The sequence below is a fragment of the Pagrus pagrus genome, assembly GCF_965226575.1.
Source record: "Pagrus pagrus genome assembly, chromosome: 1".
Taxonomy (NCBI): Eukaryota; Metazoa; Chordata; class Actinopteri; order Spariformes; family Sparidae; genus Pagrus; species Pagrus pagrus.
The window spans coordinates 34,454,119-34,473,459 of NC_140185.1; the positions used below are offsets into that span (position 1 = coordinate 34,454,119).

A 19,341-nucleotide genomic window follows, 5' to 3' on the forward strand; every position below is an offset into this window, starting at 1 on the left:
CTGGTCGTCCAGCTGCCTTTTGTCCGAGCTCTCCTCCGTCGGTGTATTCACAGTACAGTTGATAGACTTCACTTTAGTGCTTCAAATGGCAGAAATCTGAAAAGCCATTCATCTCTGAATAGATGATTTAATAAAGAGGCAGATTCAAAGGTGCATATAGGCTCAGGTAAAACTCATCATTGTGCTTTGAGGAGTTGAATAGTCTATAGAAGCAGGTTCTATCTTCTAATAACAGATTTTTAGCCTTGGGTGTCTCATCGCTATGTTTGGGAGAGAGTCACTTATACTCACAGATATTAATTGACCTGTTTAACAGATTATTAAGATACACAGTCCTGTTGGGCTAACAATAACCCATCTTGCATAATCCTCCCCTTTCCTGAGCAGTTGATAACTTGAGCAACCTTGAACATTGGCATTTATTATCACTGCTTTGCTTTTGAAGCCGCAAGATGTCTCCTTGGTGAGAACTGTGGTTATATAACCTCCACTCTCTCCTCCCACTCTCTCTTTGTATGTCTCTTCCTGTCGACGGCGTTCGCAGCCTCTCAAGCCTACTGGAAGATGGCTAGAAAGCTCAAACGCGCAAGCTTTTTTCGGGTTGGGAGTGCCTACGACAAGGCTCTCTGCTTTTTTGATGTGTTTGCAGTGGTGGAGACAAGTTTTCTGACAGCAACATTATGTTTGATATGAAGAGACTCGTATGGAGGCTGTAACAGTGGAGAAATCATGCTGCTTATGCAACACGTCAGTGCTGTCTGATGAAATTAATTCTACAGTTAAAGTTTCCTGCAGACAGGCTGAAGACAGGCAGGAGTAGATAGTATCCACGCCAACTTTGAAACGTTCCTACAACACGGACTGTATTTACACTGCTATACTATTTATATTGTGTACATATTCGCATTGATTGATATATAAACTTTATTTCATCCGGTGGCGTAGATTTGTTGGTCCAGGTGTGTTTGATGGGATTTTGAGGGACGTCCGTCTGCGGTGTGGCCTGATTGGGCCACACGAGTCCACAACCCAACTTAAGACAGCCTCCCCCATCGTCTTGTAAGATAACCTGATGTAAGTACTGAAACGTTGTTGTCAATAAACTTAATTGCAAGTGACGTGGACAGTGTGCGGGAGTCTTTTTCCTGATTTTCAGATGTGCAGTAATTTGTTTCCCTGCAGAATGTAAGGTTAAAGTGATTCCAGTATGTTTTAGGGCCATTTTTAGTTTTTATCATCACGTTTTAAGAATATTTTGATGATTATCAAGATAATATATGGACGGGATAATGATTACACTACATTTTCATATCGTCCCTTGACAATACTCAGCCTCTTGTCTCTGGACAAAAGCTTATACTGTATATCGCACCTCGTCCTGCATCTATATCTCGGTGATAGAGGGCCTACAGTGAGCAGAAAGACAGAAAATTGTGACTACACTCAAGGCTGCTGTCTTAAGAATTATAAAATAAACAGGATGTCAGAAAACGAATGGCTGTGTACAACTGCCCAGGGTCAGCAGTAAATTAAGGCATGAAGGACCACAGTGTGAGGAAAGTAAACCTTGCATTTCTTCTTCTTCCAGTGTTGCTGTAATCTTAGCTGTAATACACAATTAAAGGGTAGAAGATGTTATGTAAAGCTGATGTATAACGATCATATCAACTTGATTGGTTAGAGGGTAATAGTTTGTTGAGGGGGTTAGGGTAGGGTGGGGTTAGGGTTGGAGGGTAATAGGGGGTTATGGGAGTAGGGTAGGGTGAGAGGGGAGGCAGAGGAAGTCTGAGCTGGATGGTGAGATCTTTGAGATTCATTTGACGAGCTGGAGGAATCTTCTCCACAGAGAACGCTTTTTAGGTTTCTTGACAGTCTCGGCCATCCTTTGCTCAAGATAGACACGTCTGTCTGTCAAGGTGTCTTTGTCTTTTGTTTTTGCAAGAGATGGGACTTTTCCTCTTCCCACTGGACTGTCTGCTTACTTAGGTCGTCCTTTGCCCGGACCAGTGCAGCCTCCATTCTGTAGCTTTCTGACCTCTGATCGGTCAGGTCGGTCTCCACTTTCTTCTGATAATCCTTTTCTTTCTCAAGAGCTTTCTCCCGCTTTCTAACTTTGTGCAGAACCTCTGTTTCACTGCTGCTTGCTCTCATGTTTCAAATCTGCCTCGGCAAACAGATCTGCCTGAGTTTGGAGCACGGTACCGTCCATATTAGGATGCATTAGTTGCTGTGAGGACTTAACTATTCCCCCAAAACAATAAAAACTTGACGCTAAACTGCTTTGCTGGCTTGAAAATTTTTAATTTATCAATAATGGCTGGCTGCCGGCTTTAATTTGTACGAGGAAGGAGTATGAAGAGTTTGAAAAAGTGTGGTCTAATTACGAGCGGGATTTAAAAGTTGAATAAAAAGTTTTAATGTGTGAAAGACTTTGTAAGGTTTGAATGAGATTTCTCGCTCAAATAATGAACGAGTAGATAAAAAGTTGAGAGATGAATAGCTGGAAGAGATGGAAAGTGAGAGTTTGCTTGGAAATGCTCTGTCTGTGTGAGTGTGTGCATGGTGAACGTGTGTGTGTATGTTTTTATATCTGTTATTATGACTGTTTTGTGTACTTTTGCAACTTGACCGCTGGAAATTTCCCATCTGGGATGAAGATTACTTTGATCGTTTTTTTGTATATGAAGAAGTAAGTTTGTCAGTAAAACTTTAAAACAAAGAACGTGGACGATGTTTTAAGTATATGCCTCGACTCTGTGGTTTAAGTGGGCATCTTCAAGAAATGGACGGAGCCGCGCTAACAACCAATGCTCTGTTGTGAATTGCTTGATTCATTGATTCTGCCAGTGCGATTCAAACTAAAAGGTATCCTTTCTTTAAAAATATCTCTAACAGTCTCTTTGAAACTGACCAGTTTTGTGCTAATGAGACAAAGAAAAGAATAACAAACCCTCAACATGTTTTGTTGTTGTATTTCTTTCAGTTTCATGGATACGGAGCAGAGATGTCAGGCTTGGCTCTGTATTTGTCAGTCATGTTGCTCTTATTAAGTAGTTTTTGGATAGCCAGTCCAGTTCTGACAAATTGGTGCTACCATGGGAACAAGACTCCCTCTTGTAGCGAGAGAGATGCCTGAAGATTTGGTGTCAGACAGATAGTAAAGCGACCAGAGACACTGGCAGGACAGTGTCGCAGCGAACAAAAAAGCCAAGTTTAATCAGTGTTGGAGTGGCCGTGTACTGCTGAGGCTGACCTGTTCGTACTAATAACATAGAAACATGATGAGAACACATGCATCGTTCAGGAAACTGTGTCTCCGTCTGGCTTCTGGTAGGTTCGATGTCAAAGTCTCGCACTGTAACTGATCAATACATAATAATAAAGGGCACAACAGCAGATGTGACATCTTTACAGATGTCTTTATAATAGCGCAATTAGTTTTTATTGCTACCGGATGTGGGCGCCAATCCTAAAAATAGATACGGTCAGTCATCCAAAACAATCAGATACAATCAGAAAATTGGAATTTGGAGCATGAATGTCACTGCAAACTCCGTCTTCGTTTGTATCTGTGGTTTTCCGACGGTCGACGTTTATCTGGAACCGTCCTCCTAAAGATGAACCCCCTTTTGTGCTCACAGCCGCAGACAGTGTATTGAGCCTCAGCTGTGGTTCTGGCAGTGACATAGCATGGGACAGACTGACAGCACTGAGAGGCAGCATCTGTGATTACAGTCTTCAAAGACAGTTTCAAAAAATCACCCTCACTGTTGGATCCACCTGGTGCTCTAGCCTTGTTCTGTTTTTATTTCTTTTTCTTTGGAGTTTTTTAATGTTGCCCAGCGTGGCATTATGGAAAAGGGCACCCTGAAAGCCCCCCCACCACCAGCAGGACGGCCGAGCCGTGCTCTCCGGCCCGGCGGGGGTCCTCACCCTGTCTGCTCGTCAGTGGCTCAAAGGATGCATCTTCAACTCTGCTGAGTTGAAAGAAAGATCACAGTTGTGTTTTTCTCTCTTTTTTTTTCTTCTTGTTTGTTTGTTTCAATCAGCGTCCTCCCACTCCTCCACTCATCCTCCCCCTCAATGCTGTATGGTTGCTTATTCGGATCTGTGTTTCATATTTCATGGTTTTCTGGATAGCACAAGATCAGCTGTTTTTAAAAAGTTTTTCACTTTTGAGAGTGAAGAAACAGTCTGAGTGGAGAGCTCGGCTGTAATGTGATTTGTGGCTTGTACACCCGTTCCCTTCGGACTCTGCCACACAGAGGTAGCCTTTTTCTCACATTAGAAAAAAAAAGAGAAACTGAAAAGCAATTGTTCCATTTTTTCCCTCCTAAAAGTCTGAGGCTTTTCAACCTCAACAGTTTATCTAAAAAAAAGTCTTCTCAACATTATTTCTTAAAAGCGCTCATCTTTTTCAACCCTGACTTCTGCTGCAGCAGGAATATGAAAAGCAAAATCTATTTGTATAGATTGGCATATAGAGGCTATTGGGCGAGCGGGATCAGATGGCAGAGAAAACAGATTATGTTGCAGGGCTCCCGTGGCATAACCCCGGGCATTAATGTTAATGGAAAACCACATGACCTTGCAGTTGCCTCTGAGCAGCTCCATTTTAAATCCAATTGACATGGACCAAGTCTGGAAGAGGCTGGAGAGACGGTGATGCAGGCACCTGATACCCACGCATGAAAATAGCCTGTTTTTCTCTTTTTTTTTCTCTTTTCAGGATATCCCAGAGGCCCCTGGCACTTAGTTGTCCTCTGTTCCCCTGAATGTGAACCAGCATTTGCTATAATAGTTGCTGGGTTACCCTGTGCCAGCAGACGTCATGTGATCCCACCACTGAGCAGGTAGGCTTAAACTGCTTTAGCATTCCAATCAAGGTATGTTGTTGTACTTGTGCTCAGAAGACATGATAGCCCTTGTTTTCGGGGAGCATATTGTACGCGAGGTTGGTTTCCTCGGTGCCAACTATTGCTTTCCAATGATCTTCCCTGCTCTGGGAGGGATGGAGGGGGGATAGCGCCGGCACAACAGAAAACAGGCTTTGTTAAAGGAGCTTTGCGCACGCAGATGAAAGAATGGAAAAGCAGGATGAAATAACATGCAGTTGTTTTTTTCCCACAAACATCCGTTGGAGGATTTGCATTCAAACACGGTGCAGCTCCACTGCTCTGAGGGTCATCAGCACAATTTAATTACATTAAGAGACGGCTAAATTGGACTTTGCAAACAGACATGGCTTAAGGGATTACTGGACCTCTGACGGAGAGATCAAATTTTACCTTCGAGCATGAAACAATATGCCCGGTTCCTGGCAGGCTCCATGTGGACAGAGAAAAAGAAGGATGGGGAGTTGGAGGGTTAGACGGCCGGATGATTAATTTTATTCCACTTTTTCATTCACTGCATTCGCGATGGGCTGCATGCAGACAAAGCATAGTGTTTCAGAATAAACTGATCACAGGCAAAAAAACTGAGCCTCTGCGTATCTAAAGGGGATGTTTATCTTGATGGCTTTACCTCCTCTGCCTCCACGGATCTCCACACTGCTAACCTCTCCTGCATGTGTAATGTTTTGTCTGCATGTCTACTGCAGGTGGTATTTATTATAACTCCTCGAAGGCTCATTTCTTTACCAAATACGGACCTTTTACTTCCACTTTCTCTGCTTACGGCAGTAGTGGAAGACAAATCGACGGTGCTGTATCATGGGATTGAATGCAACATGGCATTTGAAGGGAGGAAGTGTTGAGAGAAGTTATTTTTCATGGGAAAACAGACAATGGAGCGTGACATTTTCAGACTTTGGCCTTTTATCGGACCGACCCCACCTCTGCACTTACAGTAGATGTCAGCCAGATTAGACTTTGCATAAAATCAAAGGTACTGATGACACGCTGTCTGCCTGAAGATGTGTTTATAACATCAACCTTCCCCAGGTAGCGAATAAAGTCAAGAAACTATGAGTGACGAGCTATAAACACAACACTGACATATAATCACCTTTTACGTTAGTACTGTATGACGACCTTCTTAGCCAACAGTTGCTTATTGAGCAGATAAAAAGCAACATTGGCGTCATTTTTTATGACCATCTGGTGAATATAAGTCCAATCTTCATTCTTTCTTTCTCTGATTTTGGTTTTCAACCCCTCCTGAGAAAAACATCTGGCTCTTTAGCTGTCAAATGCTCCGCTTTCTGTGGCTAGCTGTCCTGTTAGCCCGGGTTTTTATAGCTCACTGAAAAACACTGTCTGCTGTAGCCGAAGAAAACGGTATTACAGGAGCGTGAGAGTCAGAGTGGACAGATTCAGTAAAGTCAGGACCTGGAAAAAAAAAAAAACTGAGCTAAAAGAAGTTATAAAACTCACATAGACCTGAGGGGAACTGCAGAGGTGATAATCCCCTGTGGATTTATCACGACGTGCGACCTTTACAAACAGGTTTATGGGAATACTCAATTTTTCGATTTAAAAAAATCCTTTGCTCTTTAATTAATGCGTACAAGACCAAGCATGGATTATATGACATTCTCAGTAATATGAGAATATTATTCAGTGTAATCACATCTGTCCTGAATCTTGGATTTCAGTTTTTTGCTGGGACTTGTTATTACAGAAATGAATTCCGTTTTGACAGCCTCGATTTTTCATTTTCATTTCATTAGATATGTGTCATGGCACTTTCATGCTAAATAGGCTGAAGTATTATATTTGCTGCTGCCGATCAGCGGTCTAAAGTGTTGACACCTGCACGCTGCAGCTGGTATCTGATGGGTAGAGCAGCGAAGGAGGCTGAGTGAGAAAGCAAGAAATACTAATTTCTTTAATTACAAGTGGCATATATTTACTAAAAAATCTCAACTGAGAGCCATGAAAACATCTCAACAGCCTTTTTCTGTTAATACAACAAGTTTCTGCTGTTTTTTCAACTCTATTGGTGAGTTGATGGGGTCTGCATTACACTAGGCAGACTGTAGACCCGCATTTTGATATTTAATAAACAAACAGCATGACGTAACTGCCACGTGTTTACAATTATGCCATTTGATTTAATTAATTTTAGGTTTATATTTCAGTAATCCTACGAGATTGATTGGGTATGTAAAGTTAACGTTCTGCATATTTAAAAAGATAAATAAATAAATAAATACATAAACACTTAAATAAAGTTTCAGATCAGAGATTCTCTGAGATTTTTTTTATTTTAATTTTTAAATATATCTTAAACATTATTTTGCATCAGCAGTGTATGATCCCTTCCCCCCTCTCTTTGCTCATCGGGCCCCCTAGTGGTTTGGAGGCCCTCGGCATGTACCCAGAATGCCTTTGCCCAGGTTCTGCATTTTAAAAACATAGTCCAAGGTTTCTGTTTCTTCTCTTCTCATCAACATTTCTACATTAAATGTTATATTGCATTTAAAGAGTTAGCAAGGTAAGCTGAAACAGGATCTTTTTCCGACCCTAACCAAGTAGTTTTCATGCCAAGCACACTGGACCACAAGCGCAGCGTTGTCACAATTTAAAACTGAATATTGAACATAAAGAAAAGTTTCATCGTATTTGTGGTTTGCAGAAATGTGCACTGCCAGCATTTTATTCTGGTGATTGGGTTTTTTTCCAGTGTACACTATCTGTATAATTAAAATGTTAAACAAGTATAATGTTGTGTGTAGTGTTGTTGCAGAGCCACAGCCAGCCGGCCCTCGCATGCCAAACTCTATGCACTTAAGGTAATGTAGGCTACCTCCTGTTAATAGCACTCGTAGCACGATAGCTCATTTTCACTGACACACATGCAACAACTTCATCTCTCCTCCTCCCTCTATGGATTGTTCTGCATTGTTGTTTGTGGGTAAACACACAGGCTGAACTTCCACTCACCAGAGCAGTGGGTCCTCAATGCCATAGTAATCTGAAAAATGCCCAGAGGTGTAAATTTGTGCCGGCAATTTATCTGAACTGCCGGCTCTTCAGGTGTCTCTTCTCCCTGAGAAAGCGGCTGCTGTTTCTCCAATTGTCCTTAAACAATTACTTGGGAGAGGATCGGGGGGGGACTGTTGCCAGTTAAACTGCAGTTTTCTCAGCTACCATTGTGCAGGCCATCTAAACCACGGGATACAAAGCTCTCGAGCGCACTGCAAGCCAAATAAAGAGGTGGAGAAGGAGGGGGAGGCAGATAAAAGCTGACACCCAATGTATTATAACTCAGCTCTATTAGATATGAGCTTCTGCCAGGGTGAAGCACCATAGCTTAAGGCAAAGATACTGCTTGCTCATTGTGCTTTAGTGAGGGGGCTGGGAAGACTGTGTAGCCACTGTGTTCTGTATACAGCACACAGTCTCTCATGCATGATTTAGTAAAGAAGAATCCTTCCTTCAGTATTCAGTAACCATATAGCAGTCGAGATAAAAGGATGCGCTTAGGCTGCAAAATGTATCCAAAGATGTAAACCATATGCTGGAAAAATGACTAGTACTCAAAGGAGGGAGACATCTTCTATACAATGATGCACTTTGGGAAAAAACAAAGAAATATTCTACTTACTGATGACATGACAAGATTTCTGTTTTAATATATGAGCATTTAACAGATGGACATATGTTGTTTTCTGTTTGACATCTTCTATTGTGGCGATAGATTGTACCGTATAAGACTTTGTCTGAGTGTCACTGTTATTAATTACTGAACAGCTTTTATGCAAACACAAAAAAGAAATACAAAAACTTAGATGTGTAGCCTGGTTAGCAAGAAGCAGAAAAAATACTTTTTCCAAGTAAGGATGAAGATTTTTAGTTAGTCAGTAAATCGAAAGATTATCAACAGAAAGTGAAGAAACAAAAGTTTTGACGTGATGTCAAAAACATCTATGTGTTCTGTTGCAGAGATATCTACAGATGTTAGCACGTCAACCAGCTAGCCCCAGCCTGTGCTTTGCATAATAGCACTCCAAGCTCCCAGTCCGGACCGCCTGGCGCCTGGCTATCTGAGCTAACTACCTAATGGCAGCTATAGTAAGCAAGAATTAGCAGTTAATAATGAAATGCTGCCCAATAATTGTTCGGAGTAGGAATTCAGGGGGTAGCCAATTCTTACATACTGCACCTTTAATTACCAGTCAGCTACTTAAAGAATCAAATATCGGTTAATAATTAATGACCTAAGCAAGTTACTTGACTGATAAACTAAATGACACAAAATAATGACTTCAATTTGACTGCATTGCTCCCATCTCACTCTATTTTACAACAGGCCCACAGAGATCAGACGCACATTGAAGCTACCCTAACCGCAGAGATCTAATAACATCAGCAGAATGCCTGGTTGTAGTTTTTAAATAATAAATTATATGAATTTTTACGTAATCTGTATTCAATTTTGATATTCTGGTAAGTATTTGTAAGTATTTGTAATTTTTAACAAGATTTTTGATGTAATTGTGTCCATCTCTGGTCGTCAGTTAATACATTTTAATCGGTTTAATTCTTAATGCTAATTAATCAGTTGATTAATCAATGAAATTCCTACTTGCAACTGTACAAAACAATCTGATATCAGTAGATAATGTACATGTATCAGCTAAAATTACTATTATTAAAAACTATTACAATTTTTGTTTTTGTTAATGCAAGTTTGTAGAAATGTAATCTACTTATTGTACTTACACTAATTGAATGATTATAACCTGTACGACTGTCTGACTGCCTGTGTTTCTGCCATTCTGGACTGTTGATCGATGATGTCGCTGTGTTTATATTGTGTCGACTCCTGTGACACTGCCAACGCTGACCGCTGCTTGTAATGAAAATGTCGCTCCACTCGCTGAGCACTGCTGGTTTCATCACATGCGTCCGCTTCTTGTGCACACGAACACTGGAAGGATGAAAAGTGTCCATTTTTGTCCGAATCCTCGACAGCATAAACTAATTTCGTATAAGCTCTAATTGGTCTTTGGCTGATATTTGATATGAATATTAAATAGTGGTTGTCATGGTTTGTATGTTTCGACAAAATTTGTGTATTTTTCTATTTTGTGCTTGTGTGTGTGTGTGTGTGTGTGTGTGTGTCCTACGCGTGTCATTGTGAATGGCCTTTTATTTCACCTGCCACCGTGCCTGAAAGGATCTGACAATCAGGGGACTATTAGAGGGTTGGAGAGATTCCACTCTGGCTAAGTGGCTCTTTCTGCTGTGGAATGTGACACTGCTCTGATATTCATGACTCACAGTGCTGTTGACAAACGATAGTGTCTCAACTCAGCGGATTGCAGCTTGTCTGACTATGCTGGTTTCATCGCCGGAGAGCCCCGTGGGACTGTTCATCATCATTATCTTCGGCCACCATAAACACGTCGACTATTGACGACATTAAAACAATGAAATTGAGTGTTTTGCCATGCTAACCGCATGATGGACGACATGGAGCAACCCCAAAATGTGCAGCTGCTGAGATCAAGATGAGCCCCTGTAAGTTGAAATCAAAGACAGCGGCTGGTCCGACAACAGCAGCATGCAACACATGCTGCTCCCATTTAGGTGGAAAGTGTACTACAAGCCAAAGATGCACGTAAGCCAGCAGATGATCGCTTGTTTCTGAGACATGAAGCAGCTTAGTTTGACACGCTCAGGACACACTTCCATCATGGCTGCTTAAACCCCAATCTCCTTAATGCTGGGAGCCAAGCAGAAGCACATCGGGTCCCTTCATGAGGACAAAGGTTTGACTCATTTGGAAATTGAATGTACGGCCTCCCTCTGTCAGGGTGGGAAACCCTGACCGCAGGGCCGCCGAGCTGGAATGAAAATGGAAATATACGGGGAGGAAACGTTCTCTCCACCGTGCTGGTTAAACCTGAACGCAACACACAACGAATAATACTGAGCTACACAAACATGTAACAGTACATCTCTTCTTTGACCTGTAATGTGTCCGTGTCGGTGCTAGTACATGATTACATGTATATTATGATTGCTTTATGCATTTATGTGCATTAATGTGTGTATTTATTTGCTGGTATACTTATGCAAAACACAAAACAGACATGCTAATGTGTATTTACAGGCGGCCTTGGTGTACCTACATACGCTTTGCTGTCCTTGTCTGCGTCAGTGCATTAGCTCGCTTGTTATTTCGTCTTCCTGAGTGTGTGATTTTTTCTTTCTTTTGTTTGTGTGTCCATACGTTGGAGTGGTTATGTTTTATTTTGCAAAATACATCATATTTCATCCATCTAGTGTTTTCCACAGCCAGTATGATTAACGCAGCCACATTTGCAGTTTGCTCAATTGTTTGACAAATCTGTCGGATAATATTTTCAGCTATGCAAGAACGCTAATGATTAGAAAATGTTTATCAAAGATTCGAACATTAAGTTTTCCTCTGTCGTTTCATCTGTTCTGGACTATTCTTGAGTTCCCACGCAGCAACTCTTGCATCCCCCCGATCAGAAGGAACAGATTCATGTGTTGGTACATGTCCACTTATAATACAATACACTGTCTATCTTCTTGTAGGAAGGAGAGACGATATGACATTTAACTTCATGCATTTATTGCTCATTAGTCCTATGTGGCTGTGGTGCCTACTGTGGTGGTGGATGTTCAGGTTGTGGCTATATTTTTTGTTGTATGAATGCCACTAATGTATGGATACGGCTAAGGCAGCTCTGATGAGACTACTCTGCTCCTATTCAAGATCTTCATTGACTGATGTTTTAAAGCCTTTTGATGAATAAACTCAATAAACAAACTGACCTTAAAGAACAACACAGTTTCATACTTTTTAATTTGTTTATGTGTGGCGGACCCTGCCACCTTTCTAGCTTCAAACAGTGTTCTGGGACCTTAGTTTCCTCTGAGAAACTATTCTTACCTCATTAATACTGTAAATATTAAAATTCTGAGTTTACATTTCTTCTCTAAAACTACATATTATCCCTTTAACATTTGCCTTGAAACTGTAATACCAGAGGAGAGAGGAGACACACCACTGATACTAACCACAAATAGAAAAATATGTCACATCAGAGCCAACTGATGCTTTATCACAGCCAAACCAGCAAACATACCACCCAATCGCATTGCTGCTTGGAAGTGCACAGGTAAGATTCACGACAGTTTCAACTAATGTGGTGCGGCTGCAGAAGGACTTCTAAGAAACATGGAAGAGGAGGATATCACACTAATACACAGGATTACCAAGCAAGGTGAGGTTACTCAAAGATTAGTCATTACACTTCATGTGCTCTAGTGGGATGAGCCATGAGTCTGTATTGAGCCCTGAATAAAGTTGGTGTCGTGAAAGTATAACCTGTGGGAAAAGGGTGTCTTAAACCTTATTTTGGGGCAGTCACCAAACTTTTCATTAAATCTGACTGATTAAAAGTAGCTCTGGCTCTCTCCCCATTCATTTAGACAGGAGCCTGGTCTTGTCAGTCTGAAATAACTGTCTGGTGGCGTTGCCAAGATGGCTGCCAAGTGGCAAAATTTGCCTATAAGGAATTTGGTAACAAACAGGAGTTCAGTGGAAAAACAAACTTCACTACAAGTCTCAGCAAACTCAGATTCAGAGTGTTGATCCTATATCATAATACAGCTCAGCTTTTCTTCTGTGGTTATGAAGGTTATGACTAAAGTAGTTCAGACATGAAAAACTGCAGAATTCAAAACTTCTCTGATTCTGCAGCGAAATATTTCCTTTTTGCAACGTCGTCAGTTTTGTTAATGTGAGGTGATTTGTTCAAACACGCCAACAACAAACTATTAAGTTTTATCATTAATTACTTTCTTCCCTCCTCGTCAGCCCACGCTGTGGGCAGACATTGTTACAAGAGCTGTAAAAAGTTTGGACCATTGTGTGAATTATGTTGGAAACATGTTTGTGTAGTGAAAATAATCATGTAAACACAGCGTGATGATGAAAACTGAACACGAAAATGTTAATCATGTGTCTTTGGCAGCATTTTTGCTGGAATCCATTAAATCAATTAGGAGAATCTGAATGATTGCCCCTCAGTCTGAGAGCTTTTCCATCCTGCAAAGACTACATTAAGGGAAAATGTCTGAAGTTAAGAAGATTAATTATAGACTAAAATGTCATTTGACAAAGCTGAAGTACAAATATCAGCCTTCAAAAAGCCATGCTGGTTGAACCTTATGCTGCTCCGTGTCGTGTAGAGACTGACCTGGGCCTTGTTGCTGGACCATCTCTGACAGATCCCGCTGGTGGATGAAAAGAACCAGACCTCCAGCAGCGAACAGCAGGAGGAACCAGAGGGAACAGGGCATCCTCCTTCTCCGTCCACGCAGGGAGTCCACCACTATCTTCCACTTCATCCACAGCATGATGCGGCACAGTCAGACGCTAATGTAATAAGTTCTGGAGGAAATCAAAGAAGGAACGGAAATAGGAAAGAGGAGAGAGGAGGGGGAGCGAGAGAGAGACAGACAAAAAGGGAATGAGAAAAAAAGGCAGAGCGTTCAGAGTCAAACATTCATACAGGAAACAGCAGTGGTGAAAAGTAACTTAATATATTTACTCAAGTACGAGTGTCCCACTTTTAAGCTACTGTATACTCTAAATATTGTACTTCTTTACTCCTACTTTATTTACAAGTCTGGAATATCCTACCAGAGGCCATCAGACATGCGGTTTCAATTGTTCTGTTGTTATCTTGCTGTATTTTCTTTAACATTTGCGAAGCACCTCCATGTTTTTCGTAATTGTCTGCCAATGCTTTAATCTTGTCTCATTATACACATATTTCTGTCTTTGTGAAGCACTTTGGTGCAGAACATGTTTGCTTTTAACGTGTGGGATAAATTAAATTAACTTGAAACTTGAAAATAGATACAACATAATTAGAACATTTGCTCAAATGCTTTTAGCATCTTAGTGCATCAGTAATAATAATAACAAAAACACTCACATGGACCTTTTTTTTTTTAAATTACGGGTACTTTTACTTTGATACTTTACTTTTAAATAAGCAGATTCATAACTTATTTTTAATCCGTAACTTTTTCTTTGCTTGCTTTTGTTTCTGTTGTCTTCTAAATGCAATTTTAATATTTTCTTTATGTCTTAATTTCATGCATTTCTATATATCAGTAAGGAACACTGAATTGCCTTGTGTCCGGTGCAATGGTGGTAAATAAATAAAGTTGCCTTACCTTAAAGCAACATTATGTACAACACCACTGTTGTAAATACAAATACAAAGTTGTAATGAAGGTGCTAACTACACACCAAACTCATTACAGTACGTCATAACAATGTTATGTGTTGAGAACGTATCATATCTCGTATGTATGTAACGCTGTGATCCGACCTTCTCACTGAGGTTACACGGTGCAGAAACAAGCAGAGACGCCATTCAGCCTGTTACTGTACCATCAAAATGATTTTGAAGCTGTTATTTTAAGGTAAACATGTTACACAATGTTGCTCTAAGTATTGCAGTGTTGCTACCTTTTCTTAAGTAGACTCAATGATCTGAATTATTCCTCCTCTGCTGGTAAATTGCAGCCCGCGTGAAGAGCTGTTCTGACTGATTCTAATAGGCGGATGCTGCGTTCACTTGTGATGAAAACCTCGTAGTTCCTGATTTGCAGGAAAAAGGCAAATTCCAATGAAAACAAGATAAAATCCTACCATTATATCTCTGATTTTAGTGTTAAATATAAGCATTAAGTCTGGTTTCCGTGTGCCCATCAGCACAAAGACCAAGCATTTCATTTAAGGCTATAGAAACACGGGAGAACAAAATAAGCTCCTGTATATGCCGGATTGAAATCTAACACCTCGGTCTACGTCAGTTAGAAGAGAAAAAAAAAAACCATGACGAATTAAAGCTGTTCAAAAATTCAACATGGAAACAAGCTGTGCGAGCATCTAATTCCCCCAAATAAAGCAATCTGTCTTCTGTTTGTAAGGATATAGTTTGGTAAACACAATATCAGCTGGACTGGCATGAGCGCGGACCTACTCTGGGCTCCGTCACACAGCAGAGAGACCGCGGAGCATCTGTCTGCAAATTAATATGCAAATGAACTTTGGTGACTCCTCAACCACGAGTCATCATCAGAAAAAGTAAAATTGTCTCTATTTTATTTAAGTCAGGAACTTTTTACTTTCACATCGCACCCTGTGTTGAAACCAGAAGCTATAAATAAACCGTCATATAACAAATGTGACATGTTTCAATGCCGTGATGCTTGAATATACAGTGACTCCTGTCGAGATTTTTTGGTTTTATTTTCAACTTGTTAAGACGGAGGATAAACAGAGGAAATGAAATACGGCGTGATGCACAAAGACGCAGTTGAAACAGAAATCCCAGGAGGCTTACAACAATGTCTAACCACATAATCAAGGTAAGAAACAATAAAACAAAAGACACCACAAAGTCAACACGGAGGAGAAATAATGAGTAAAGAAGAAAGTAAATTGAGCGTGGATGTGTATATTAAGTACGTGAAGAGAGGAAACATTTTCATGCATTTATTTATTTCTTTTCAGTTGATCATTGTTCTGCTTTTACGTGAAACTTTCGGCCTTTAATAAGCACAGACCCAGCCACAGCAGAGGTTCAACAGGGTTCACTCTTGCATTAGAGTTACAACACTTCTCCACCCAGAGGAGAAGAGTTCAGTCTATTCCACGAGGACCAATTATCTTTTCAGGAGAAGATTTCATGCTTCAAAACTGATACTGAAACTCTCTCGATATATAATACATGATAATATCTTTTCACAGAGGTTATTTCAGGTTAAAGCAGCCTCTCGTCTTGTGTTTAGACACATTACAAACATGTAATACATCAAGACTGTCTCATATAAAGAGAAGCAATGAATGTAATGGAGTGTTTTTCAGGTGTTGGGGAGTACTATTGCTTCAGAGGAAGCTGCATGTAATCCGATAAAATGCCTTACAGTGATGTCATTCAGTGGTTGGGTTGCATTGTGGGTAATGTAGGTGCCAGGTTTTTGCACTCCTATAATACTGTTGGACTCATTATGGACAGCTTATAAACAAATTATCAAAATGGATGAAGCAGAACAGAGAAATCGCCTTTTTTATTCCACACATTCTTCTTCCTTTTTCAAAACCTGTCGCCTACATTTCCCACAATCCACTGCAAGTCCTCTGGTCTAGCATAGCGCTCCTATTTACTTATTTAAAAACAAGTGGTCAGATTTGATACAGTAGAAATATCGCCTTTCTTTTCAAAACCTGGTGCCTGCATTACCCACAATGCAACTTAGCCACTGAGTGACATCACTGGAGGCAGTTTATCAGATTACATGCAGCTTCCCTCTGGAGCCACAAAAGGTTTAATACAACGTTTTTTCACATATGCAGTAGTGCTCCCCAAAACCTGTAAACACACTTTAACATGTAAAATTGGTGGAGTCGCCCTTTAAAGCTATCCATTTCCTTCTCACATGCTGTCAATGGCTGCCCCTGTACAATACCACCACGATGAAAATGACTCCTTTCACTTCATTTGATTGACACGGCAGCGCGACACATATCAATGTGAATAACGTCACAGCACTCGCATATGTGGGGATTAAACTCATCACAGACATGTCGAACCATTAAGCCACCCTGACTTTCATCTATACAGCCCGTTATTGACATTTCTATATGAACGTTTTATAGGTCGTTCTGAAGGGAAACCACGCAGGCAATGATAAGAATGGATCAGACGTGTCATTAAGTGGTTCAGGAGTGGATTGCTCAGTGCATAAGCATGATTATTATGCTTAATAACCCTTTATTTGATGCAGAGGAGAGAAGGGAAATGAATTTATTGTTCTATATTTCTGTCTGTTTTTACACTGTGTGTAACATTTCAGTACAATAGTCAAATCCCTGCTCAATTAGTAGCTTCAACAAAGGTTAAATACTGATATTGAGAACAACACTTTATTGTGTATGTTATAGATAGATAGACGCATTGGTGATCTCTGTACAGATGGTCATGTTCCTTGTTGTTGCATATTGAGGATATGATCCCCCACAGTGCAGTTCATAACAAGTGTGAATGCTAATAATGCTAACAAGATAAGGCCACATTCCTCTTTTATGTGTTTATAACCTTTGCTGCACAAAGATATAAAGTATGCATTCATTGTTGGGTTTGCTGTGCAGGTTGCATTGTTGCCATGCCAACTCTGGTGCTAACCGGGAGACTCGCTACGAGCTATTCGCCATCTTTTATCCCCATGTGTTCACACCACCTCGAAGAAAACCTTTTAATCAGCAGACATGCACTTCTGTCTGTTGTATCAAAGCCATAACACTCATGAGGGTGTTCTTTACTGGGATTACAGGGGACTTGAGCTGGTTCACCGCCAATACCTGTTGTATCACCATCTTGTTCATAATCCCAAAAAAACTACAGCGTCTCTGACGCTAATCTTGCAGCATCATACCACACTGGTTTTAGATATGAAGAAATATAGTCGATGCATGCTAAGAAATTCAGATCTATCTTTGTTTTCTGAAATATTTTTCTATATATTATATGTATATATATATACTGTATATATATATAGAGAGAGAGAGAGAGAGTTTTCCTCCGACACGTTCACATTTATAAAAGCGTCGAATGCAACAAAGCTTAAAGATGCTTTCCTTTCATTCTGTTTTCTCAACAGTGTTTGACCTTCTACATCCTGGTGTCATTCAAACTGACAGTACAAAAACCACAGAATGTAACCTTATCACAGGAAATCATTCCAGGCTTTCACTCCTATTTCAATTTTTTTTTGTACATCAGGGGTCAAGTAAACAACTGTCAGTTGTTTTTTTGGCTATTGGAGGTATTTTTTTATATATTTTTGAAAGTGAAAAAAACATGCATTCAGATTTAAACCTCTGTAAGGAACGACAAAGGAGCACACGTTCAGCAAAGTGTGGAAAACATGCATTCATGTCAGTGTTGATTCGAGGGATTTGAAAAGAGTGCTCTTGCTGTCTTGGCCTCAAGCGAGTGTTTGGTTTCAGCAGGTTCCTTTATTCTGTTAAACTAAGACTGTGCCACTCAAGCATCCTCACTGTGAGAATGCTGTGGACGTTATTTTATCATCTTCCACCTCCATTTCCTGCAAGTTAAATCCCGTCCTCATCAGAAAAAACCCCAAATAGGTCAACTGTGAAAGCAGCTTATTAAGATCAATATTTGCTGTAGTGATTTCAGCTGCAAAGGAGGAAGCGAGGAGAAAAAAGCAAAAAAAGTCTGTAAAGGAAGGAGGAGGAGGAGGATGGAAGGTAGAGTTAAACCAAAAGTCAAAGTTACAGAAGTAACGTAGTGATTTTAACCCGATTTAATGTTTCCATAAACCTGACCAAGCAGTTTTCTTGCCTTAACCTGCAAGCTCATGATGACAGTCCAGAATGTCTGTCGCTGGTACACTCTGCATTGTGTTGATACGAGGATGTGATGCACATTAAGCGTATTTCTATCTTATTAGTAAAAGCTAAGTTGCATGGGGGATGAGGTATGAAATATATTCATATATATATATATGAATACAGAAATGTATAAACATTAAAATAGAAGTAATACGTTCTCTTCTGTCTTGCTTTTTGTTTTTTTATTTGGCTGCCTCTCCTGTATAATTTGGAACGAATTGAAGTGACGTGTTTTCTGAATTATGCCTTTTCAGACATCATAGCAATCGTCCATACACATGCGGATGAAAGCATATATTTCAGTGTCTCTAAATTATCATATATATATATATATATGACATTATTATATTTAAGCAGGGCAGAGCTGAACGAGAGCGTGCATTCTCACTGAACTTTACCTGAAATAAGAACACAAAAGACAAAAGCAAAATCACCGCAGCTGTCACAACTTGACACAAACATCTCATTATGATCAAACAACACTTCATTTTAAAGACACCGCCTTTGTACTTTACTTCCAAACAGATGTATGTGCCAAGATATGACTTAACATGTCCCATTTTTTGCAACAAACAAACTGTTCTGCGTCAGAGCGATAATGTTTGATGCTCATATTTCATACACAGAGAATTGAGCTTTAAAGTTTCAAGTAAATGAAAACAATGGCAGCCAGATGAATGTACTGCTTCGATAAGTTTCTTCACTGACCAGTACAGAAAGTGTTTAACGGTGATATCTTTTCTAAATTCACCTAGTAGCTAATGAAAGCTTTTATTTTTATTACAAAATACCTGCACTATAGAAAACTCTTGGTGGTAGCTGCAGGATACAGCCCTGCGTGTTTATAAAGAGCTAATATGCTCCTAGTATGCATACTAATAAGCATCAACTTGATGGTGGCAATTTTTTTTG

The 19,341-nt window shown here is 40.1% G+C and overlaps 1 protein-coding gene across 2 annotated transcripts in view; it reads right to left on the bottom strand.

The window, feature by feature from the left end:
• Window positions 1-19,341, bottom strand: part of chst8 (carbohydrate (N-acetylgalactosamine 4-0) sulfotransferase 8) — a 184,438-nt gene that overhangs the window by 126,570 nt on the left and 38,527 nt on the right. For both annotated transcript variants that reach the window (XM_084359893.1, XM_084359892.1), the window contains exon 2: window positions 13,190-13,383. In XM_084359893.1, coding sequence (XP_084216019.1) covers window positions 13,190-13,349 — 160 coding nt within the window. In that variant the 5' untranslated portion in view covers window positions 13,350-13,383. The remainder of the gene's footprint in view (window positions 1-13,189; window positions 13,384-19,341) is intronic.